This window comes from Protopterus annectens, chromosome 17.part0 (assembly GCF_019279795.1).
Source record: "Protopterus annectens isolate FY-2018-M chromosome 17.part0, PAN1.0, whole genome shotgun sequence".
In the NCBI taxonomy this organism is placed as follows: Eukaryota; Metazoa; Chordata; order Ceratodontiformes; family Protopteridae; genus Protopterus; species Protopterus annectens.
Window position 1 is genome coordinate 42,290,916 of NC_056751.1, and position 26,001 is coordinate 42,316,916.

At 38.5% G+C, this 26,001-nt stretch overlaps 1 protein-coding gene across 1 annotated transcript in view; it reads right to left on the bottom strand.

The window, feature by feature from the left end:
* Positions 1–26,001, bottom strand: part of LOC122791820 (probable isoprenylcysteine alpha-carbonyl methylesterase ICMEL2) — a 437,113-nt gene that overhangs the window by 162,237 nt on the left and 248,875 nt on the right. The window contains exon 6 of the mRNA XM_044059777.1: positions 10,072–10,155. Within this exon, the coding sequence (XP_043915712.1) occupies positions 10,072–10,155 (84 nt within the window). The remainder of the gene's footprint in view (positions 1–10,071; positions 10,156–26,001) is intronic.

Below are 26,001 nucleotides of genomic sequence, written 5' to 3' on the forward strand. Positions count from 1 at the left end.
GGTCACCCCACAGTTTGTCTATTGGATTAAGGTCTGGGCTCTGGCTGGGCCATTCCAAAACTTTAATTTTCTTCTGGTGAAGCCATTCTTTTGTTGATTTGGATGTATGCTTGGGGTCATTGTCATGTTGAAAGGTGAAATTCCTCTTCATCTTTCTATCAGACGCCTGAAGGTTTTTGGCCGAAAGTGACTGGTATTTGGAACTGTTCATAATTCCCTCCACCTTGACTAAAGCCCCAGTTCTAGCTGAAGAAAAGCAACCCCAAAGCATGATACTGCCACCACCATGCTTCACCGTGAGGATGGTGTTCTTTTGGTGATGCAAAGTGTTGTTTTTGCGCCAAACATACCTTTTGGAATTGTGGCCAAAAAGTTCAATCTTGGTCTCATCAGACCATAAGACATTTTCCCAGATGCTTTTGGGAGACTTGCTATATTGTTTTGCAAATTTTAGCTGGGGCTGGATGTATTTCTGTGTAAGAAAACGCTTCCATCTTGCAACCCTACCCCACAGCCCAGACATATGCAGAATACGAGAGATTGTTGTCACATGTAGGACACAACCATTACTTGTCAGAAATTCCTGTAGCTCCTTCAGTGTTGCTTTAGGTCTCTTGGCAACCTCCCTGACCAGTTTTCATCTTGTCTTTTCATCAATTTTGGAGGGACGTCCAGTTCTTTGCAATGTCGCTGGTGTCCCATATTTTCTCCATTTTTTGATGACTCTCTTCACTGTGTTCCGTTGTATATCCTATGCTGTAGAAATTATTTTGTACCCTTCTCCTGACTGATACCCTTCAACAATGAGATCTATTTGATGCTTTGTAAGGTCTCTGTGAACCATGGCTTTTGCTGCAGCAGGCAGCTGAGTAGATGACAGGGAAATCCTACTAGGACAGCTGAACTTTATTTGGGGTTAATCAGAGTCTCTTTACTTGATGGCAGGTGTGTACCCAAGAAGACTGAATGCTGTAATTAAATCAAAAGGTGCTTCAACAAAGTATTAGTTTAAGGGTGTGCACACTTATGCAACCAGCTTACTGTATGTTTTTTGTTTTATATTTTTTTTCCTCTAACAGATTTGTTTGTTTTTCAATTGAACTGTACAGGTTATATGTTACATTTTTTATTATGGTCTCATTTTTTATATCACAAAACCTGGCATTTTAACAGGGGTGTGTAAACCATTTATATCCACTGTAGTTAGTCAGTCCCCCAGTACATCTTTAAGCTCTGTGTCAGCTCCACCACTATTAGAGAAAGTCTGGGGGAAAGTAGGCAACTGGTAGACATAGCAATAGATGTGGGGCACTGGGCAGAGTGCCAAAAGAATGATGCAGAGGGAAAAATAGTTGGAGCAAGCACCCTTGTCTCATTCCTTTTCCTTATCTGACATTATCACTTTCACCATACACTGAAAACTTAAATCTACTTCAAATGCCTTGGTCACATTGTTAAATGCCTAAATTTAGCTCCCACTATAATCACAGCTATGATCTCTCAGTCACCCATGTCAAAAAGCTTACTTAATTTCAAATAGGAACACTGCCTTTGCTATTCACAGACTTGTCCATGCATTCCTCAAGCACCATTAGCCTATTTCAGTTATCTGTAGATTAGCATCAGCCCCTTTTTTCTACTTTGTACATAGGATTAGGGTGTCACATCACCAGTGACTATCACCTAGAGACAATGGTCACACAGCCAGGTGGTTGTCCTTCCCTTAATAAAAACATACATTCCCAGTTTCAATAAATTGTGGGACTTCTTTCTCCAGCCTTGTTGTAAACACCAATTAGAAATTCTTGGCAACTGCATTTATTGATGAGATAGAATGAAAATTAGCAAGGTCCTTTAGGCCCTCCCCTACCTTTTGCTAACAATCAGCAATGCATTCTTCATTAAGATTAGAAAAAGCTCTGTCTTACAGTACTTCTTGAAATGATTTGACTTAATACCTGTGCCACTTCCAATTCTACCTTCTTACAGATATATGCTGGAAAACTGGACATGAAGCTTTGCTGAAGTTAAAAGATGTATTTTTGTCATTATCTCCCAATTTTCACATTTTTTCCAAATTCCCCCATTTGCCTCTTATCCAGTGCCTGGCTGTGTATACTCATCCAACACATAGCTGCCTTATTCTCAGCACTACCTTCACCATTTATCTGGTAAACCCCTGACATGATTCCTGAAACACCTTTCCTATCGCCACCACTTTGCACACTCCCTTCTTATTATTAACACAGCACACACTGTAATGTATTCCTTCCTGTCCATTCTCTTCCAGGTAAGAAGCTTATCTTTCTCACATCACAGTGCTCTTCTTTTCTCAAACAGTAATTCTAACGTACTTTCACCTATAGCCCTAAAATATATATTTTATCCCCTCCGATATCCTTCCTCTAAGGTTGCCCTTGCTTCCTTACCATTTTATTTATTGTGCTTGCCTGTACATAATTCTTCATATTTATGCTGCTCTTAACTTACTTTCCCACTGTACTAGCTCAATGCCTTCTTTCCTTATATTTTCCTGCAATCTCTAGTTTTACCATCCTGTTATCTATTCTCATCCTTTCATTTCCATGGATACCCATTTACTTTCTTTCGTTAAAACTCCTTCATACCATCCTAATGTGTCCATGATCTGAAATACATCTTAGGTTCATAGGTTCATAGGTTCATACTAGGCTATCTGCCCAAGGGCATTTATAAGCCTAGCCCATAGTTATGTGGCTTTCGCCACCCCTTTAGTTTGAATAAAAACTATGCCTATCATTTTTCTGTGCCTCTGTCAAGCAGTGACACTGAAGTAATCCCTGGGGTATATCTGCGATCTCCCATCCATTGGTCAAGATTCCTCTTGAACAAGGCCAGCGAGGTGCTCTGCCTCACATGTACCGGGATTTTGTTCCACAGCATAGGGAGTCTCTGGGTGATGAATCTGTCCCTCCAGCACGTTCTATTTATAACCGTGTCAAGGTTTAAGTCTCCCGCCTTGTGGTTCTGAGGGATCTAGATTTTTGAGGTGAAGCATATTCATCAAATCTGGGTTTGACATGGCCTTATATGTCAGGCACAGGTCACCTCTGAGCAAGCGGTATGAGACTGAATAAAGCTGGAGTTCTTTCAGTCGGGCAGCATAAGACATATTTTGAGACCCTTTATCCTTTTGGTGAGGAACTTTTGGGGCCTTTCAAGCTGCATCAGGTGTCTGGTCAGATACATTCGGGCATTGTACTCAATCATAGGTCTAATGAGTGATGAGTACAGGGGACGATGACCTCCCTTGATCTAGATGTGAATCCCTTCATGATCAGGTGGGCGATATAGAAGGTTTTCCTAACTACTTTAGCAACATGAGTGTCAAACAGACTACTGTCAACTTGGGTCCCCAGATCCCTGATGACTTTTTCTGTGCTCAGTGGATTGTCACCTATATGGTAGCTAGTAACCTTGTTTTTCCCGAAGGGTATGACTATGCATTTTTGGCGTTTAACTTCAGGCCATGGCTCTGGCACCAGTTATCCGTTTCTGTGAGGCCCTTCTGGAGGATATCTGTGTCAGATGTGTTTTCGACTATGGCGCAGTCATCTGCAAACTTTGTCAGCCATAACCCTCCTGTGTTTGCTTGTACTTCAGAAAAGTAGATGCCGAACAAGAGTGGACCCAGGACTGAGCCCTGTGGGACACCACTTGTGACAGGCTTTGAGTCTGACATGGCTCCAGCAACTCTGACCCTGTGGGTTCTGGCGCTATGCCAGTTTGCAACCCATCTTGTGATGTATGGGTTTACATTCAAGCTGATGAGTTTTTCGATGATACCTGAGTGGGGTATTGTGTCAAGGCCTTTGCCAGGTCGAGGTAGGCTGTATGGACTGCCTTTCCTCATCAATGGCCTTGGTGACTGTCTCGAAAAAGTCAACCAAGTTTAAGAGGCAGGATCTGCCTTTGACAAAGCCAAACTGGGTTGGACCCAAAGTCTGCAAGTTCCCTATGTCTTTATTTATGAGTTCCATTATGATCCTCTCCATGGCTTTGCAGATAAGGCTTGTCAAGCTAATGGGGCAGTAATTTCCAGGGTCTGTGGAGGCACCGCCCTTATGAAGTGGGACCACAGTTCCTGAGGTGAGGCTAAGATTAAACAGCTGTCCTAACTGTGGGTTTAATTCCTCGTTGAGTTCATGAACCATGGATGCTGTGTTTTTTGCCTTAGTGAGGGCAGTTCTCACCTGGGCGTTGGAGATGTTTGGGGGGCTACAATCCTCTGGAATAGATATCTCTCCTTTTGGGGGGGAGAAGTTTGCACTGAACCTGTCAGCCAGTATGTTAGCAATGTGTGTAGGTTCAGTAATTTTCACATCATTTTGAACTAATTCTGAGCATATCTGGGAGTTTCCTCCTAGGTTTCTAACATAGCTAAAGAAGGCCTTATGATTGTCTTTAGAGTCCTTGGCGATTTTTCTCTCAAAATTTGCCTTGGATGATTTTATGAGAGCTCTTAGTTTTTTACTTATAATGATCAAAGGTGTCTTACCTTTCAAGGATTTTGCTCTATCTTGTAGTAGCTTCCTCCTTTTGTTGTAGAGCTTGTTTATGGCTGGGGTCCACCAGACTGGACGCTTGCCTTTGGTACAGAGAGTCTTAGTTTTGTTTGGGATTGCCTGATCCATGCAGTCCTGTAGGTGCTGGTAGAAGGCATTTGTAAGTGATTCAGCGGTTTGAGTAATGTTTACCACTGGCTCAGGGGCCTTAAAGGAGGCCACACTAGTTTTTAGAAGTGTGAAATCGGCTTTTGAGAAGTTTTTCACTGTGGTCTTTTTGTTTCAGGGGGGGGCGGGATGAGGACCTCCAGCGAGATTAGTTTATGATCTGAACTCACCAGTGAGGGGTATACTTCGGTGTTGAACATTTTGATCCCATGTTCGTGATGATGAGATCAAGTATGTTTTCACCTCTTGTGGGGATGGTGACTAGTTGTTCCATGGCATTTGAGTTTATGAACTCCAGGAATCTTTGGGTTAGAGTGTTCGGGCTTGAGTAGTGTTCCCAGTCTATATTAGGGTAGTTGAAGTCACCTAGTATGATGGTGTTTGGAGATACATTTATCCCTCCAATGTTTTCAGGAAGGCCATGTGAGGTTCCTGAGTTTGAGAGGGTGGCCTGTAACATGCTACAAATTGCAGAGCAGTCTTGCCTATGGTTAATTGCACCTGGATGGTCTCCGATGCATCGTGCATTGCCACCAACCTTGAGGTGTGGGTGTCCTTTATGAATATGGACACCCCCCCTCCTTTCTTGGTGTTGTCCGGATTTTGGGGCCGGAACGTATGATATGAGGTGAAACCTGTTAGTGCTGGGGTGCTCTCAGGAGCCTTGAACCAGGTTTCTGTCACAGCACAGACATCAATGTTCTCCATATTGAGAAGGGCCTCGAGTGCGTGCATCTTGAGATTGAGACTTCTGGCATTGAGCAGCATTACCCTTAGTTTTTTTCCTTTTTGGTGTTCTAGGGTGCCTTCTATTTCTACTGCTTCTACCTTCCCTGTCATTACTATCAACAAAAAACAATCTATTGTACGTATCTAACTCTTCTTATCCCTTTAGAGTGAAAGCTGTCTCCTTTCACTACTCTCTAGACATTCACTAATATCACACTCATCAAGCCTATCAGATCTGTTTGGCTACTATTATGGAACTCCTGTTTCTCCAAACAACATAATCCCTTTCAAGGTTGATTATCACGTTAAATAAACTGCTTATCACTACTCTGTCCCCTTCCTTCCCCAGCCTCTTTGCCTGTGCAAAATAGTCTCTAAACACCTCTCCCTCTTCAACATTAGGTCTGTTAAATGTTCCTACTATAACTGCAACCTCAGTCATCAGAGAACCCATCTACTCCCCCTTACAATTCCCAACTTCCCCCACATTACCTGCCTCATCATTATTTACCAGCACCTCAAGTATTTTTCCTGCCCCCCCCTTGTTACAACTGTTCCACATCAGCACAGAAACTTTCCTTGCCAATACCCCTGCTCAATTTTCTTCATATTCAGCAACTGAAACATAGGCACCCTTACCGTCTCTGACCTGATACACCACTAAATACCACTGTGTCCCTTTGTTTGGTTAGTCAGCTCTCCTATGTACCACATAATGAACTGTAAACCCCATCTTCCACTCAACCCTTACACACTCTCCCCAAATATAACATGTTGTTTGCATGCAGAACACTTCTAAACACATCATCAGTCTGCCTACAACTGTCTTGTGTCTTCAAGCTGACTCTTTCCAATCCCACACCCCTCCATTCACATAACAGGCAGTAATGTCTCACAGATTTCCTCTGACAACCATCGCAGCTCTCCATAAATCACTATTCACAGTCATTCTTGCTTTTATATCCCTGTGTGGGCAAGTTTCTGCTCACATAGCTCTGGCATTAAGATTTCTACAAGTTAATGAAATATAAATATAAATATAAAACTTCTAAACACAACTTAATGCTACCCATATTTATTATGCATAATCAAATTAATAGTTTAACAAGTCTTATTTTGATCCTCTCCTTAATATCACAGCAGAATCTTACATATATTCTCTGATAACTGCCACTATAACAAAAGCCTTTGCTGCTCCCATGCTGCCATTTTAGGCAGAGTCCAACTAGTGAAATTTGTAACCTCAAAAAAAAAAAAAAAAAAAAAAAAAAAAACAGCAAACATAACAATAACAATGTGGTGCTGCTCAATGCTAGGATTCCAAACAACAAATTATCAGACTTTGAAACCCTCCTGTATTTGGAGCAAATTCATGTCTTAATAGTATTACTGAATCCTGGTTCAAGAGTGCAGCAAGCACCCCCACTACACCATGGTTTTGCACTTACCACACCTTTAGACCTGATGGAAACTGTGGTGGAGTATACAAGTATACATATTTTAAAGCTCACGTTACATCAAGGCAGATTCCCAGAGGCCATCATACCAAACTTATTGTGATTCACCCAGCCTAAATAATACCAACTATTAGATCACCCCTTGTTGAACCCTTCACTGACCTCCAGTTCTTAAATACATTGTATGAACTCCACATACACTAAAACACCATCATCCTGGGTAACTACCAGTCAATGAACTGAGAGACTTATACCTGAAATATAGGCTACACTCAAAAATTCCTCTAGTTCATAAATAAAAAATTCTGGATTAAATATTCATATAGGCCACTAGAGGTCAAAATGTTCTTGACCTGTTCCTTACAAATATGGCAGGTATATGTATCTCACAACAAATGCTGCTTATATAAACAGCCCCTCAACTTGTGCATGTAGGGGCTTGCTTCAAACAAAAAAAATCTTCTTTTGACATTGTTTGAATGTGTGTTTTCATTACTTTGTAATTAAAATCCTGGTTTATTTCAGTACATTTAAATGAACTGCCCAACATCCAGTTTGCTGTGATACTTAGTTTTCTTTCTAATACACTACAATGTCTTGAAGAAAGGAAAAGCACAGTAGTTATGTGTGCCCTGTATAATAAAAATTGCCCTGCACTTGGTTTGGACATCTTAGGTGATCTCCTGAAACAGCACCCTAAAGGCAGTCTCACCTTTAAAAGCATCATCCAAAAGGCCTAGTATGGCTTATCAATGAGCCAGTGATTATATTCTGTAAATGTTCGGCAATCTGTATGAAAGGCCACTGAAAATACAGTATTATCTAGCAACTTCATACCTACCCAATCCTCACAGTTAGGAAGGGAAGAAAACTTTTGGAAGAATTGCTTTGCCATAAGGAAAGACCTGAAATGGGACATGTGGGATAGGATATCTAGTGCCTCCAATCCCAGAGTCAGAAAGGAATGGATTAGTTTCCTGACCAACTCTATAAGTTCCTACTTCGTTAGGTGGTAGAGTGACAAAGTGTTTTGATAACCATACCATTAAAGAAACTTCTCTAGCTCTATACTCTAACTACCTTGTAGGACATGTGGTGAGAACTATAGACCACTCAAGATCAGTGTACGAGTTTTTAAAAATCTGAGTTTGGAGCTTTCCAAGTAGCAGACAGTATCCTTCATAAAAGTGGCTTGGGGATTTAACTTGCGTTTCTTCCTTCTTCTATCTCATACAGATATAGTTATGCACTCTGGATGAGAAGAACAGAGATGGACTTTATAAGCCTGAGGGCTTTGCCAAAGAACAAGTTCATGCAGTTGATCCCATGGTATAGTGGGATGGAGCCCTGACAATGACACAGCCTATTCAGGCTCGACTGGTAGTCCATGCACTGCCGGAGCCATTCAAGAAAGGGGAAGAACTGTGAGGTTGGTGGTATGAGGTGCAACTTCCACTAATGTATCCTCAGTGGTGTTGAGGGTCCTAGTGGAAGCTATCCACTTAGGGAGTGTGGGGTTATCTGAAGCAATACATCACCTATTGAAGCAAATGAAGTTCACACTCTACATTCACTGCACCCTCACCTCTGCATCATTTATTCAGCACTCAAGGAGCATATTAAAGCACAAGGCAAAATTACCCCAATGGCTGCCTATATGATGGCCATGCCATAATTCACTCTTGCCTGGTTACGAACGAATGGGCAGAGATTTGACAAATGGCCAGATCAACATCAGAGACAGTGGGCCCAAAATTCATGGGAAGTTAACTATCAGCAAATGACAATTCATTATCTATATTGCCAGAACACAGCTTTCTTTCTTTTCTGACTTGTATACAGCTGAACAGCCACAGGGATAAGGCGACTGTCTCAACCAGTCAGTGCCCGAGATGGGAAGGCAAAGTGTGTCACAAAGATGAGTAACATAATGGTCAAATTTTTTTGGGGGGGAGCTCATTCTGTAGATATGGTTAGGGTACATGAGGCCCCTACAAAACACAGTGCCAGTATTTTTTTTCACACCCACTCATACATCTTCCTCCATGAACTAAACAAAGTGCAAATTCCAGTACAGGGCCAGGGAAAGCCAAGCACCTGGATCTGGTACTGGGAAGTACTGTAGGGACCACTTCAAACCTCACCTTTGAATGATCTATAACTCAGAGGGAAGCAAAGGGAATCAGTTCCCCAGACTTGCATTCAGACCAACAGATCTGCTCCAGGGACTTGAAGGGCCACTCCTTTTAGTCTTGTGGAACAGGACCTTAATCCTGTACATGGGATAATGAAGCAGCCATTCCCTAGGTCTTATTGCATGGGTAGATTTGGGAGGGGGGTGTCTCTCTGATCATCTCTGTAGTTTTCACAGATGATGCAGAGAATGATGACTCTAATATGGATAATGGAGGTCACTGTGCCAAAAGTGGAATGATTGCACACTCAAGCTTGGGTTTAGGTTTGGATCTGACTCTCTTGTCTTTAGCCTTTCTTGCTCCGGCTTGAAATCACAAATTAAGTTCTCTGACCAGTGCTTTGCTGTGTCACATTAATCCCTGCGAGTGTCTATATACAAATTTAGGTCCAAACATCTCTAGTCACTGATCACAGGGCACTTTTGATTGTCGACATTGTGAATAGGTCCCAGACACAAACACTACTGCAGATACACTTTGAAATCTGTTCTCTTTACACTTTGAACACGTGAACTCTCTAATGACACGTTAGAAGAGATATGAACTTGCAAGCATGACAGCAGCTGAACTAAAAAGCCATCTGAGAGGAAGAAAGAAGACGTTACCTAACTGTTCCTCCCACTAGAAAAGGATCTTTGCAGAAAGTGCTGTAAATACTCTAGTGCAGTCGAATATACCTGATTTTACTTTGAAGATTTGCATTTCTGGATAGTAAATACCAGTCATGGCTTACCAGTCTGACTAATGTAAATAAAACATAAACTAAACACGTTAATATTCTACTTGAAGATTGCTTTTGATTTTCTTCCCACTCCTTCCCTCTTAACATTTCCAATAATCTGTTTAGAATTAAAAAAACATGTTTAATAAAGAATGCTTTTTATGAAACGTAGCAATGAAGACAACAGCATCTGTGTAGCACTACTTAGCAAAATAAATGCATTATAATGAACAAACAACACACATTACTATACTTGCCTCATGTATTCCATATTTGTGCCCATGTTCCTTCATCCAGGAAATACAGTCTGCTACATTGTGCACCATGTCTACTACAGTGGTCTAAATAAACAAAGGAGAAAGGGCTCATTCATTGTTAACAGAAGTCATGCATCTTCACTGCAAGCTTAAGGTCAGAACAAACTGATAACAGGTATAGTCTGTCAATGCTTTAGCCTCAGAATGCAACCTATGCATGTCTTTGTGCATATGTGCTTGTGCTTTATGAGTGATTTTGTTTGTGTGTGTGTGTGTGTGTGTGTGTGTGTGTGTGTGTGTGTGTGTGTGTGTGTGTGTAGCATGTGTTGTATGTGTATATATTCCTGCATGAGATGAAGAAATGATACTACTTTTTCCCAGATGATTACAAGGAGATTTTACCTCAATTCCAGTTAATTAACTTGAGGGCCAGTAAATTCAGGGCACTTAATTCCCTGATAACTGATTGTTTTAACTACTTAAAGCAAACATTTAAAGAACGAACACTAATGGGCCATACAACCTTTTTCTAAATTTTCAGTGAATTAGTCTAGGACTGATACAAAAATTCAAAGGTGGCATAGCATGGCTTATGTTATGTGATCTGGATCTGCCAAATACTAGTTCATATAATGTCAGCTTCATAAATAAGGAATTAATCAAGTAAATGTCTTCATGGCACAGATGAAACCTCTGTTATATACAGCAGATGGCTTTCCCAGATGGAATGGGTAGAGAAACTCTATAGGAATAGTGTAGAAACATTATGCTTATGTCTCACATTTCACTAATGAAATGCTAAGACTCACAAAGCTGAAGCCTGAAAAAAGACAGAAAATCATGAACGCTGTACATTGCTTTTCTCCTTTACATTTTTTATGTGTGTGTGTGGGGGGTCCTCACACTGCCTGAACATAAACACACACACACACAATACACTTTTACATACATACATTTTATATAGATATATATATATATATATATATATATATATATATATATATATATATATATATGGGTCTACCTGACAACACCGACACATCACAACACCGACAACGAAATCACCGACACCACATAACCGACAGTTCACAAACACGAAACCTCACATGCCCGACAACGAAATCACTGACACCACATAACCGACAGTTCACAAATACGAAACCTCACATGCCCAACACACCATAATAATGACAATCAACAAACAAAACAAATCCCCTGTCCAAAAGCACACACACAACACAAGCACACCAAAATCCTTACAAACCCACACTAAACCTCACATACACAACTATCTACAACCTTAACCCAAACCCTAACCCTAACGTCCGTCACTATCGCACACTTACCTAACCCGCCCTAACCCTAACTCACTTAACCCCCTAACCCAAAGACTATCACTACCGCACACTTACCTAACCCGTGCCCTAACCCTAACTCACTTAACCCGCCCCTAACCCAAAGACTATCACTACCACACACTTACCTAACCCGCGCCCTAACCCTAACTCACTTAACCCACCCCTATCCCTACAGACCATCAATATCGCACACTTACCTTACTCGCACCCTAACGTCCGTCACTACCGCATACTTACACAGCCTTTTCCCATGTCGGTGTTCTCAGCGTCGGTGTTTTCATCTGTCGGTCTTCTCAGTTGTCGATCTTCTGGCGTCGGTGTTCTCAGTGTCGGCGTTCTGAGCTGTCGACGTTGTCAGGTGGACCCATATATATATATATATATATATATATATATATATATATATATATATATATATATATATATATATATACATATATATGGTGGGAGGATGACATAATGGTTAAGGTGTTTACCTTAAAGAGACAAGGTGCAGCGTTTGATTCTCACAAGGGGCTTACTGGCTAGGCTTCAAATGGCTCAAAAGGGCAGCTAGCCTAGTACTAATCTATGAATCTATGAATCTATGAATCTATCTATTATTTATATATATATATATATATATATATATATATATATATATATATATGGGTCCTATTTGTATTGTTGAACCGTACTTTATCAAACACACTTTAGCGAAGTGCATTTTGTCGAAAATGCACTTTCGCTGAAGAAAAAAAAACATGCAGTTTGCATGTACTGTTAGTTGTACATCAACATATACTGTTGATGTACAACTAAGGAAACTCCTGTTGAGATTGTAGTACAGACAGGATAAGGGAATATTCCCTTTTCCCCTCTGTAGTGTGATCTTGGAGTGAGAATAATAAAGTAGGGGGTGTGTGGGGGGTGCAGGGGGGCTTGCCCTCCTGCATAATACTGTTTAGTTTGCTATTTTTTTTTTACATTTTACTGTTTTTGTTCCGTGAAAGTGCATTTTCGATATAATGCACTTTTGCAGATAATACAACATAGACCCATATATACATATATATATATATATATATATATATATATATATATATATATATATATATATATACATACATATACATACATACATACACACACATGCATATACACATATAAACTACGAGACGGTTATACTATGTGGAAAAGGGAATACTCCAAGAAATGGCAATCTTGGACTTAGTATAAGTAAGTCTGTATTTTCAGTCACTCAGTCTTCACATTCCAGGACTCACAATGAGTCTCAGCATTTCAAACTCTTACATATATTACTCATCTTTCCTGCATTTGAAATATAAACCCTTATTACTAATTTATCAGCACATCACCATATTCACATCTAGTGCAGACTAAAATTACAGACACTATAGCTACCAAAGTATTCATATCTAGGGTTGAACCTATTTAACTCCCACTCTTGTGCAATAGAATATGCTAATTCTTGTGTCTCTGTTAGCTCTCCACCTTGCTTTTCTTTTGCCGTACAGTATGTCAATGCACATTCATAAGGTATTGCTCTTCTCATTTCCCCCTTATAATATAGTATGTTAATATTAATTTGCAGGATGGTCCCCACTTCCACCATCTCTCTCCTATAATACAGCAGATTAAATCTTGTTGTGAAGGCTGCCAGCCCAGCTAGCTGGAATTGTTTTAAATAATTCTGTGTCATTTCTGGACAGTAATATGATTTGCATGCTTATCCTACAAATGTAAGAAAACTGTATGTTATATGCTGAGCTTCAAGAATGTAACTACAGTGTACCCTGCTGGAAAAGAGCAGAAATGTGTATAAACTATATGCCTATGCAAATGTATGTTTTGATGGTAAAGGCTGGAACATACAGAGTTAACTTGCAAACCCTCAAGAAAATAAGTCGACATTGTTTACGACTGTGTTATCTCTCAGTTTCAGCAAGAAGACAGAATGTCTAGAGCTAAGAGCTCTTTCTATTGTCCGGAAACAGAAATAATTACAGGTTTCAACTGTAATGTTTAACATTTTTATGACTTCCAGTTCTGGGCAACTTCTGAAAGAAGTATTTTTCACAGAGAAATGTTAAATTCTGTTGGTATCTGTTTAGCCTGGGAACTAGAAGCAGGTGTCAAATAGTGATGTCATCTAGCAAACTCAGCAGTAATGTGTATTATTAATTTAAGAACTATCTCAGAGAGAAAGTCTGTGCATGCTGTATCTTGTCTTGGATCCATCTTCAGCACTTCTCATCTGTATTTACCTGGCTATATAAGTAAGACTTAGATCATATTATCTCTCTTAGAGATAAATAGGAATATAGCAAGATTAGTTCAGATGTTTTCTGTATTTATGTAAGACTGTCCTGCAATGTTGTTTTAAAATATTTCACGTGGTTCTGAACTCTACTGTCACTGTGTTGAGTTATTGAGTATTGTCTTGTGCTTTTATTCTTTATTATTAAATATATTTAAACATTTTAATTGTGGCTGGTTTGTATAGAGATATTTAAGTTCCGAGAGTACTTGCATATATATTTGGTGACACTGTATAGGCCACTCCTGAATAGCCTTAGTCTTGGACACAATTACCATTTGGATAATAGTAATATACAGCAGAATTGGTCACCCTTTGGGAAGGGTCTTAAAGCAGCTGATAAAGGGTGACTGGTGGTAGTGATTACTACCTTATAGTCTGGGCAGAATGGGGCATAGCTAGTAAACCTATGCCAGCCTTCTCCAGGAGTGTCTGTGTGTTTGTATATAAATCAAATCTCAAAGTGTGTGTGTATATCAGCTACTTGGACAGGGACACGAAGCAGTGGTTGGACAGAGAGGGTGCTGGAGGGTTTGGCTTGACCACTTAGCTGAGATCTTAACCCTATAGCTGTGCCAGTGGGGAGTTTTATTGGGGATCTGGAGTGAGAGGGAGAAACCAGCCCCAGACCTACTGTGATCTCTGTGTGCTCTTAAGGGAAATTGTACTTTACTGTGTGTATACTTGTTATCCTCCCAATGTGCATGTCCCTCACTGGTGTTAGTGGTGAGGATTGAGGCTCCTTAATTACTGGGTCAGTGCAGGGGCGTCACACATGTCTCTAGCACATTCCCTCTTACTACTTCCCCCTTTTAATGTAGCATGCTAATACTACTCTTTCCCTCTCCCATTCACCTAATTTAGTGTTTAAACATAGCTCGTGCTTATGCCCAGGCTACATTCTCTCCTAATGTCAGATCATGGGTGTGGGCTCACTTGGACCACTCCAAGTGAATGCTATCCATTGTTGTATGGTCCCATCAATATTAGAGTCAAAATTAATGGGACATTTAAGAACACACTACAGGTTTTCAAACAGCTTAAATAAAGTCGTTAACAATAGAAAAAAAAACTTCTTACATCATAAAACAGATACAAATTCCTCATATAAAGACTGCATCAAAAATATTAGTAAGGAATTAAAAGCTACTATCATTGCTAGTAAGGCAAATCTTGAACTTAAGTTAACTTCTGCAGTCAATTACAAATCCTTCTTTAGTTAGATTAGGAAAGTTAAGAAATAACATCTAGCAGTGGTTTGAACTTATCCAAAATGGCACCACCCTCTCATTCTCGGTAGACATAGTAAATATGCTAACTGACAAATTTAGTGCAAACTATACTCAAACAAGTACCTTAATTTCGCAAATTCCTGAATACCTTACACCTCATAGTATCACTAAGGAACACATACTGATGATACTTTCTAAAACCAAAAATAATACTTCCGTGATCCTTGATACTTTTCCTGGATGCCTAATTAATATTGTCAAACATGCCCTTATGATGTCCCTTATTACACTGTTTAACCTGAGTTTAGCTTACAGGATTTGTACCCAAAGTGTCCTGCACTACTGTGATGTCCCTACACAAGAGTGATCCTACCACAGACCCAGAAAATTATAGCTTCCTTACCCTGAGTAGTCTGATTTTGCAAAGCCATGGGATGCTTCATATCAGACCTCATAAACTATGATATCAAAACCCTTATCAGGCTAAACTCAGCTCAGTCTGATTTTGTCATATGGAGATCCTACCTACTCAATTTAGTTAATTTTTTTGAGGTCGTCACATAGGCTCTAAACAGTAATTATTCTGTTCACAGAGCTTATTTTGATCTGGCCAAAGCATTTGACACTACATCCAATGCTGGCACCACAAACAAGTTAAGTGCCTTAAAAGTAAATCCACACATGGTTAAGTGGATAGTTAACTGGCTAGAACATAGAACCTACAGAGTTAAGGAGACAGGCACCACCTCAGAAATTGTGATGGTGCCTTAGTACTGGGATTCCCCCTTTTCTGCATCTACTTCATCAGTCTCCATACCAGGAATCAGGGCGTTTGGTTAACTAAGTTTGTAGATAACTGAAACTCATCAGGAACTACCACTCATAAACAAGTGGTGTACTGAAAATGGCTAAAACTAAATGTGAAAAAAAATGTATTACTGTCACATTTTGCAAGAAGCTCTTTTCTTCAACAATGAAGTGGTCGGGGATCTTGGAACCTGGTTTGATAATTCCCGCTCCTGTGACCACCACTTAGCAGCAGTAGTCAGAAAATCCTGCTACTACAACCAATATCTAAAGCCATATCATCTAAGTCAAAAGAAGTTATCATTCCCCTAAGTATTGACACAATGTTATCTTCAGGATGCACCTTTCTAGACTTATTAAGCAACTAGAAAGGGGCCAGAAGTTACTAAACAAGAAGTTTTTTGGTGTGAGATCCTGATTTACCAGGAAAGGTTTGAGGTGCTGTCCATCTTCTCTGTTTCTTATATGCTGATCTATGACTTGCATTCCGTGACATTAGGGACCCAATCCTCCTTGATCTCTTGAACCTTTGCAAGTGAAAAAGCTTCACTAATACTATAACTAGGGACTTCAGTCTCCACCAGCATGGAAATAAAACATGTTGGAGAGAAAAATTGACTACCCAAAGCCGACCCCACCACTGGAACAAACCTCTCTTGCAAGTTAAACAAAGTGACATCCTATTATCCTTCAAATTAAACCTGGATGGATTACATGAGGTTGGGTGCCATATCAACTGTGATGGCTATTATTGGCGAATCACCCTTAGTCCATATACAAAACAGAAAAATGAAAGTTGATTGTGCTGCTCATGCCAACTATATGGGTAATTTTTATCTTCGGGACTGATCTGCATTTTGCTTCTTAAGAAGCGGGAGATAACATGAAAGTGGGAACTAGCAAGGTGTAAACAGTCTTGTGACTCTACTGCCTGGTAATTCCTACAATTCTATAAAATAGAAATGTAATAATCCATAAAGATTATTGTTTTAATAAACTGCTTTGGCATAACTTATGTTCTATGAACAACAAAAGCTATACACTATTTATGTTAATGTGTAGATGTCATGTCAGTATTAATAAGAGAGGGGCATTCTATTTATGTATGTAGATGATAAATGAAATGAAAAACAAATGAGGTAAACATGCAGTTGTTTCACTCATGGTTTGCAATGACATGACTAAAAAGTTCCAAAATCTTGATTAACTCTGGCAATATAAACATGTGCTAAAGAGGTCTTTTGACCTCCCCTACATTTCTTCCTAATAGTTACTCTATACCAAATCATATTTATATATGACAGAATGAACGAGTTTTATCCTATGTATTGTATCTGTAACAGTGCTTTAACTTGATTAATGTAACAGTTTTCCTGTATGTATTTATGGAGCTTTTCTCCCCAGGCCTTTGTTGAAAATGGACAAGTATCCAGTAGGACTATCCAGGTCAACAAATGTAAAATAAATAAAATAAATAAATAAATAAAAGCGATGCAAAGTAACCACAGTATGGTCAGAAAAACAGGATTGCAATCGGGTCTCCAGTCTTAACTTAATATGTGTTTGAGACATGAATGCCAAGAAACTCACTTTGTCAGCTAATCTTGACAGGTGAATCTTGGCATCCATGTTGAGAACACCATAATTATGGTTATAATTGGTGAGATTTGATCATAATTCTTTGCAGTGCAAGCAGCTCTACCTGCTCCATGTACTACAAATTATAGAAAATAAAAAAGTGTAGGAGCATGATGTGTTTTACTGGCTTTCAAAACCCTTGAAAGCTGAAAGAATACTTTGCACTGCCAAATAAGTGTCTCTGTGGACAATGAAGGGCTTCAAAAGCTGTTTAGACACTTTGTTCTACTATCCTTTTGTTTAAGTGTGGCAGAAGGAAGCATCTAATAGATGTGAAAGCACTTCTCCCTTCTGCTACTGTTCTTTGATGGTCAGCACTGTTAACTGTTAGTCCCTAGCCCAAACCTTATTTGTAACAGCACTTTGGTGTGCTTACCAATCTTTTGTTAAACACCCCTAAGCACTGTTAAAATCCTGTATCACATTAGGGACTTCAAATAGGAACTTAAATTTATATTTGTCCAGATTTCAAAGCACACTCATGATGTTTCATGCACTACACAGAGGATTATGATTTGGTTTTCTGACCAAAACTAACTTTAAAGTATTCAAGACATAGTTTCCAAGAAATTCACATTGAAAGTGAAGTGTGAGAGGTAAATCTTGGCTGTCAAGAACAAATAATAGTAGTTATGATCAGTAAGATCTAATTACAATTCTTTGTAGTGTTTAAAGCCTTACCTGTTCCATGTCTTACCCATTACAGAAAAGAACAAAATGTGTAGGAATGCAAAGCCTTTGAAACCATGAAGACACTCAGTGCTGTCAAACAGACAGTACAGGCAGAAACTAAGTCTCTCTGCGAAGAACAAATGGCTTTTAAAGCTGTTAGAGACTTCACTCTTCCACACGTTTTGTTTATAAGTGTGTCAAAGGGATGTATCTAACAGGTTTTAAAGCTCTTTTACCTTCTGCTGTTCTTTCCCAGTCTGCATTGCCCATGGTTAGTCCCTGTCATGAGTCCTGATCTTAATGGGGAATCCTTTTGCTTAATAAGCTTTTGTAAAGCACCTTTAATTACTGTCAGGATTGGGTATCACACTAGGAATTTCTGAAATGTACTTAAGTTTATCTTTTTCTTGATTTCAGAGTATAATGATTGTGTTCCATGCACCTCCAAACAGTTCGCTATTAAAATGAAATATTCCTGCTTAAAATACAGTAAACTCATAGGATAGGTAGCTGCAACAAAGTCATTGTAGGTTAGTTCTCTACAGCTAATAACTCATAAACAGAAAAAGATAGCAAAGTTAAAAATGATTATATAAAATACAAATTAGAGCAATGATATCTTATTGAAATAAAAAGTAATTTTAAACATTTCTCTATTATCAGAATAACCAAAGGCAACAAAAATTGTACCCTTGAAGAAATGTTCAAAAGTTTTTGAAGAAACTGCATCTGAAAAGAGTTAGTTGAAGATTCTGTCTGCTTCTCAGGATGACTTGGTTGAATATTTGATATTAAAAGAAATAAAATGTAAACAGCAGGGGTTTCATCAAGGAAAGAAAACTGTCTTCTGTTGTTAAAAATGTTAACAATTGCACATAGTATGCATATACCCGTTCTCTGATTTCTAGTGGAATATGAGTAGAATGAATCCTGGCATTTCCGCAAATTAACATTATATTGTGATTTTGCTGCTTTCAGAATATTGAAGACAGTGTAGTTGCTCCTTCTCTGTGGCACAGAGGGTCGAAGTCTTAAGATTAGTGACTCAGGAGCATGGGGAGTGGGCTGCAGAAAGTAATGAGTGGAGAGGCAGAGCCTATTCACCTCTATTGTTGGGTGTGTACTTCAGAGCATGTGTGGAGGATAGACGGGAATGTCTGTTTGGAGCGGGGGAGGGGCACTTCAGGAAGTGGACTGCAAACCCTCACACTGCCCCATTGCGTTATCCTTGAGACCTTGTGGTCATGGACAGGAGAAATAATACAGGGGGTACAAGGAAAAACTTCTCTGATGCCTTGATGGTAACCATGCCGGAGTCAGGCATTCACTCATAAAGGGAACAAATGGGTAATAAAGCCCATGCCAGTAACAGGCATGGAGGGAGGAAAAGCTAACAAAAGAAAAAACAATACAGTTGTTTGAAAATCTAACAAAATGTCCTTGAAGCAAACAAGTCAGAAGCAGACTTAGTACCTGAATGAACTGTCTGAATCTTTAATATTCCTACAAAAGTTGCATCTCTCGTTAAGGCACCAAGATATACTGGACTGCTGGTTTGAAACTGTTGATTTACAGAATTAGGTTCACAATGTTGTCCTGAATAATTTTTTTGTCAGTGAAATCTGCTATTTTGAAATCAAATAATGTTTTCTTGATGCAATGACTGAGGAGAGATACAGTTTGCTTTGTAATCTCTTTTCTCTCAGATATGTCACTCGAGGTTGATTTTACAGTTGCAGAATGACAAGAAATTTTCATTACTTCTTTGTTTTGTAACAAAGCTACCTTAATTCTTCCATTATTACCACATAATGTATTTTAACATTTCTGTTTTTATTTTACCATAATTCACTTCAAATCCATCCGTAGATTTCTTTTCCATCAGATAAGGTAACCTGACGCTCTGCTGTTGGCTTAATTTAGAATGTGCTCAGGATTTTAAACTGATCAAAGAACAGTTCACATGAACAAGTGTGCAGTCTACTGCAGTTCCCATGATTCAGGTTAAAACTAATCCATACTTTAATATAATGCTAACAATAAACTAAGAACTTTATAAGCAGTAAATATGTGGAGTAAGGAGCTCAAAGATTCCCTTATCTGCTCCTTGGGCAGCCATAGTGACTGGACAAATTTTGCACATACATGCACAGTAGCAGTATGAGGTCTTACGGTGGTCACAGTGCTGTAGCTCATGCTTTGGACTACTACTATTAGTAATTACAGAGTTGTGCTCCTATCCGAAGTGCTGCTAGGGTAAAATGGCAGCTTTTGGGAAAGACAGTGCATCTGTCACTGAAATGTTACATAGCCAAGACATTATTTTACAAATGTAAATAAGTTATTCTTTTATATAGCATGCAAAATTATTTTAGTTTGATTAAGGCCGCAACATCAGTCATGTCATGTGCTGAACTCTTTTTATGAATGGTACGCAGCAAACATTATTGGCTGTGTCATTATAGCTTCACAAGTAGTTACTAAGAATGTGGTCCACAAGACCGTCAAGGAGCCTAGCCCAATTTCCCCAAAGCAATGTCTCAACAGTAGGCAAATGAAGGCCGAAGGTGTCAAACCCTGGGCCATAGGAAACAGCTCATAGTCCTAATTCTCTGTGTTAACTGCTAGACTTGAAAGTCATTAAGAAAACTCTGCCAGAAGAACGCAACATTTTCTACAGTAACATTTCAGCACTGTGTTAGCAAGCTGGTTTAGACAACTACTGAAGATACCTGACAATTAATTCCCTCAGTAGAACGGAACACTGATTTACTGTAATAACACCTTTTTTAAGCATCTTTTCTGAATTATCTCTTGTGGCATAGGCAAACTTACATTTCTATAAAAGTGATCAAACCATATTAACAAGTTCACACTTAAACATTATATATAACATATTTTTACATATCATACAGTCTAAGTTAATTACATAAATTATTCAAGTCATGTCTTCTGTTAAACCTTATTCCTCCACCAAAATATTTTTCTGCATGTATTGTTTCTACAATTTCCATTTTTTTCTATGTAATTTACTCCTACCCTTTTCTAAAGATCACACTTTCTATTCTTTTCTCTGTGCTACAATACTCGCAACTTCAAGTGTCGTTGGTTTAGATTTTTGATTTCCATTTTCTATTAACTGCTTTTTGGCAGCCTCCAAAATTAAACTTAACAGGGCTATACTATGTCTAGGCAATTCAGATCCTGCATCCCAGCTCAAAAAGATAATTTCCCTAGTTACACTCATTTGTTTGCCCAGCATTTCTGACAGAGTACTCTGCAGGGAATTTTTACAGTCTGACAACTCATTACACTCCCAAAACATATATTCACAGTTACCTCTTTCTTATCCAACATTTGCAATCTAACCAAGCAAAAATTCTTTAGAATCTGGTTGGAGTATTAAAGTATCTATGCAAACACTTCAAGGCAAAAATCCTAAATCTCTGAGACTTTGTTGCATATTTGGGAGCCATACATATGTCCTTCCATAATTTCTTTGTGAATTGTATATCTAAGCTCTCTTACTAATCTTTCCTGATCTCTTCTTATTTTACCGATTCCTAAATCTATATCTACCATACAATATTTTATATGCCCTATTAATTATCTACTTTTTGGCAGCAGCTTCTGTTTTAGATTTAATTACAAACTCAACCAGTGCAGGTCTTCCATTTACGATTCCCACATCCCTGTCTCTTTGTCTCTAATCTGATATCAATCCCTGATAGGGAAGGCAATCACTAGCCTGCAATCCCAATGTCTTCTTGGCCTGTTTCCATTCTATTACTTTTACTTCTCTAATTATTTGTTCCCAATACCTTGAGTCCTTTGCCAGCTTCTTCCAGTAAATTCCAGCCCCCTCTTATCTATTCTCTGCACTCCTAACTGCAGTCATCCTATCAAGAGAATTTCATTTCTCTATTCACGTGTTGGCTTAGTTCTTAGTATGCTTTCTGATATTTTATGAATATAATATATATATATATATATATATATATATATATATATATACATATATATATATATATATATATATATATATATATATATATATATATATATTTTTTTTTTAATTTCCCCAAATCTTTTGGGTATTTAATACCATGATGGGAATGGATCCCATTCCTAAGTCAAAGTACAATTAAAGTTCATGAAATTAATATTGTTTCACTCAATGTGCCCAGTAATAACTCCTGCAATTTGTACGGAGTAACATGTATTGGTAGCATATCTAAATATGACTGTAGACTCATTTTTATAAGACCCGTTGTTCCTACTACTATTGGAACTATATGGGTATCTTTCTTCCACACTGCTCTCATTTCTGCTTGCAAATCCTGATATTTTATAACTTTGTGTCTCTGTATGCAGGACACTGTAGTCATGGGGTGTGGCAATTTCAATGATCAATGCTACTTTTGTCTTCTTTTCTGGGACCACTAACTATCCGGTTTTCTAGCATCTATCTTTTGAACTGTTAGTAATGGACGATCCCATGTGATGTAGATGTCATCATTTTATATGATGCTTTGTGGCTCATGTTTCTAGTGTTTTTCAGCCACATCAATACCATAATGTCTGCATAATCTTCAGTGCAACAGTTTTGCCACATTATTATGCTTTTCCGTATACAGTCCTTCTGCCATTAGTATGTCACAACCAGCAACATGGTGTGCAACTGTTTCCAGTTCTGTTTTGTAAAACCTACATTTGTTTCTCCCACATGTTCAATGGTCTTTGCAAACCAATGTGTACATAGCCCACTATCTTGTGCCACCAATATTAACCTTTCATCTCTTGGTTTGTATTCGCCTCTCCTTAACCATTCCTGCATTTGTTCCTGATCAATATGAGGTTCTTCCAGAAGTTTTCTATACTTGCAACTATATTTATGCATTTTCCACATTTCTTGCCTTCTCATCTGGTCCTTCACCTTATATTCTTTCTTTTGTTTTTTGGCACAGCATCCTTCTTGTTTTCCTATCTAATCTATCCAACATGTTTTGGGGGCCAGTCAATCACTCCAAAATTGTAAGTTAGGACAAGAAGAGCAAATCAGGTTTATAGCTTGGATTTTGTTCCTAGATGTCAGTGCTGTTTTCAGGATTAATTTAAGTCTTCTGAAAATTCCTTACAAAGTTTTATTCATATTTGTTTGTGTTTTATTGTTGATCCTTCATCAATTCCCAAATATTTATACACTCCTTCTTGCTCAAGTTCTTTTATATCACATTCTTGTCCCAAACTGATATTTTCCTAGTGTTGCAGTTTTCCTACTTTAAAGGTTGCTTTTGCACATTTATCAAGACGAAATGGCATTCTTATATCATCTGAAAAAGTTTTGACAATTTGCAGTTGTGCTTTCAGTTCCTCATCTGATGCACTATACAGTTTTAAATCATCAACAAAGAGAGGAAAAGAAGTCTTTACACTTTGTTGTTTTCTAGGAGCCAAATTATTGCCATGGCTTAAGCTGTTAATAGACAGCTTAATGGGTTAAGGGCAAGGCAGAATAGCAGCAGTAACAGAGTCACCCTGGAATATCCCCTTTTGAATTTTTATCCCTGGGATAATAATTTGTCCTTTCTCATGGCTTAATTGCAAAGTGGTCTGCCACTGTTTCATGGTCACCATAATGCAGTCGATCAGTGTAGGATGCATCTAATACATTTTTAAGCACTCTTTCATCCATGAATGTGGGATACTATCAAATGCTTTTTTGTAGTCAGTCCATGCCATACTTACATTCTTCCCCTTTTTACAGTTCTCCACTATGACTTTATTTAACAACAAATTATCCTTTGTTCCATATGACTTTCTTTTATTGCCCTTTTGTTCTGCTGCCACAATTAAGTTTTCTTCTAAATGACTATTCACTCTGTCTGCATCCATTCCAGTGTATAGTTTATACGTTATCGGAAGGCAAGTTACTGGTCAATAATTTTTAGGGTAGCTTGCAGGTTCACTCTTAAGTAGGAGCATTGTTTTTCCAGTTGTTAGCCAGGTTGGTGTCTGTTTGGGGTGCACATATAAATAGTTCTTACTCCTGGCTGAATCTTCGTGCAAAGATGTTAATACTTTTAGCAAAAAGTTAGATACTGCATCTGGGTCTGGGGTTTTCCAATTAGAGGCTTTTCTTGACTTTATTTCAATCTCTTTGGCTGTTACTTCATCCGATTTCATATCTTGTACCTTTAAACTTCTTATTCTTTCTTTAACTTCTTCTTTCCATTTAGCATCCTTGTTATGTTCAACAGGATCTTCATAGATATTTCTCCAAAATGTATCTATTTCTTCTTTTTTTGGCGGCCATTCAATTCCTTTTACCTCGTTTCCCAATTCTCTACAAAACTTTTTTGGGTCATCAGTAAATTCCATATTTTGTACTTTTCCTTTATATTTATCTTTGTATCTTCTAAGTGTTCTGCCTGTGCTGAAATTTTTATAGGTTCATAGGTTGGTACTAGGCTATCGGCCCTAGGGCCTATACAAGCCTAGCCATAATAATTCCCTGGCTATTTCTTCCCACAATAGTTTATTTGTGATAGTGCATGATAGTGCATGATAGATCCTGGTCTGTTCTAATACTGAGCATTGCTTTTATTACATCTATCTTTCTTTGTATTTTTGTTGATCTATTCCATCTTCTATAGTCTTCTAACAGTGACACTTCTTGTTAACTGCTTTATAGTTTTCTCTATTCGATATTGCCATGATGGCATTCGATTTCTCCTCTTTCCTTCTCTCACTACCCTGTGTTCTTGTGGTAGAACTTTATCAGTTACTAATTTAGCTGCACAGTAATATATCCTGTTTACTTCTGTTATATCACATGGATCTCTATGAACAGTCCTAATAACTGTGTTCATTTGTTTTATCAGACTTCTGACTTTTTGGGTTTTATTAAACTTCTGCAGTCTATTTCATTTATTGATCTTCATATATCTATGTCTATTAAATCAAGCAACTCTTGTCTTAGCTCATTTTCTTCCAAATTGAGGGAACATCCCTTATTTTCCATTTCCTGTGGGCATTCTATAGAAGGTTCTATAGCATCTTCCTGTGGCACATTCTCTTCAATTTCACCCTGTGCCATCCGTTGCTCTGTCATATGGGAACTCACTGGCCTATCACTCCGCAACATTGACTGCATCAGAGTTTCCACAGTTTCCTGTTTCCTTCCTTGCTGTCTAGCTTCAAGTGACCATTTATACTGGTTTCCTGTGGAAGGCTCCAAATTATCTTCACATGGCACCTGACCAATTGCCTCCTGTTTCACTGGTTTCCCCTTAATTTGGATATCTAGTGCTCTATCCTGTTATGGTTGTTTCTGAATTTGATTTTCTACACTGTAGCCTTCACTTCACAGGTACTCTATAACCTCAATTTCTATTTCTTTAACTACTCCATTACTAATCTCCTTTTCTACTTTTCCTCTATGTCTTCTTATTTTTTGTATTGTAAAGTTTTCCATGTCTGGATTCCTTTGCTCGTATTTCTCTTCAAATGTTGCTGGTACTGCTCTTTTTATATTGGTTAGTTTTGCTTTCTCCTTTGCATAAATATTACACCATACTAAACCTCTTTTTCTTTTCTATGTCTATATTTCTTCTTCAGATATTTCTTGATCTTCCTGCTTTTCCTTACTTTGGGGACTTACTCCATCACGCTGTGACATAACCTGTGCTAGACCTTCTACACCAAATCTTTCACTTTGCAGGCACTCTATAAATTCAACCTCTATTTTCTCAAATTCCACTTTACTAATCTTCTTTTCTACGTTCCATCTTTGTGATATTATTTTTTTTATTGTGAAGTTTTCCCTATCCGGATGCCTTTGCCTGTATTTCTCTTTCAATATCTTTGGGGCTGCCTTCTTTATATTGATTAATTTGGCTTT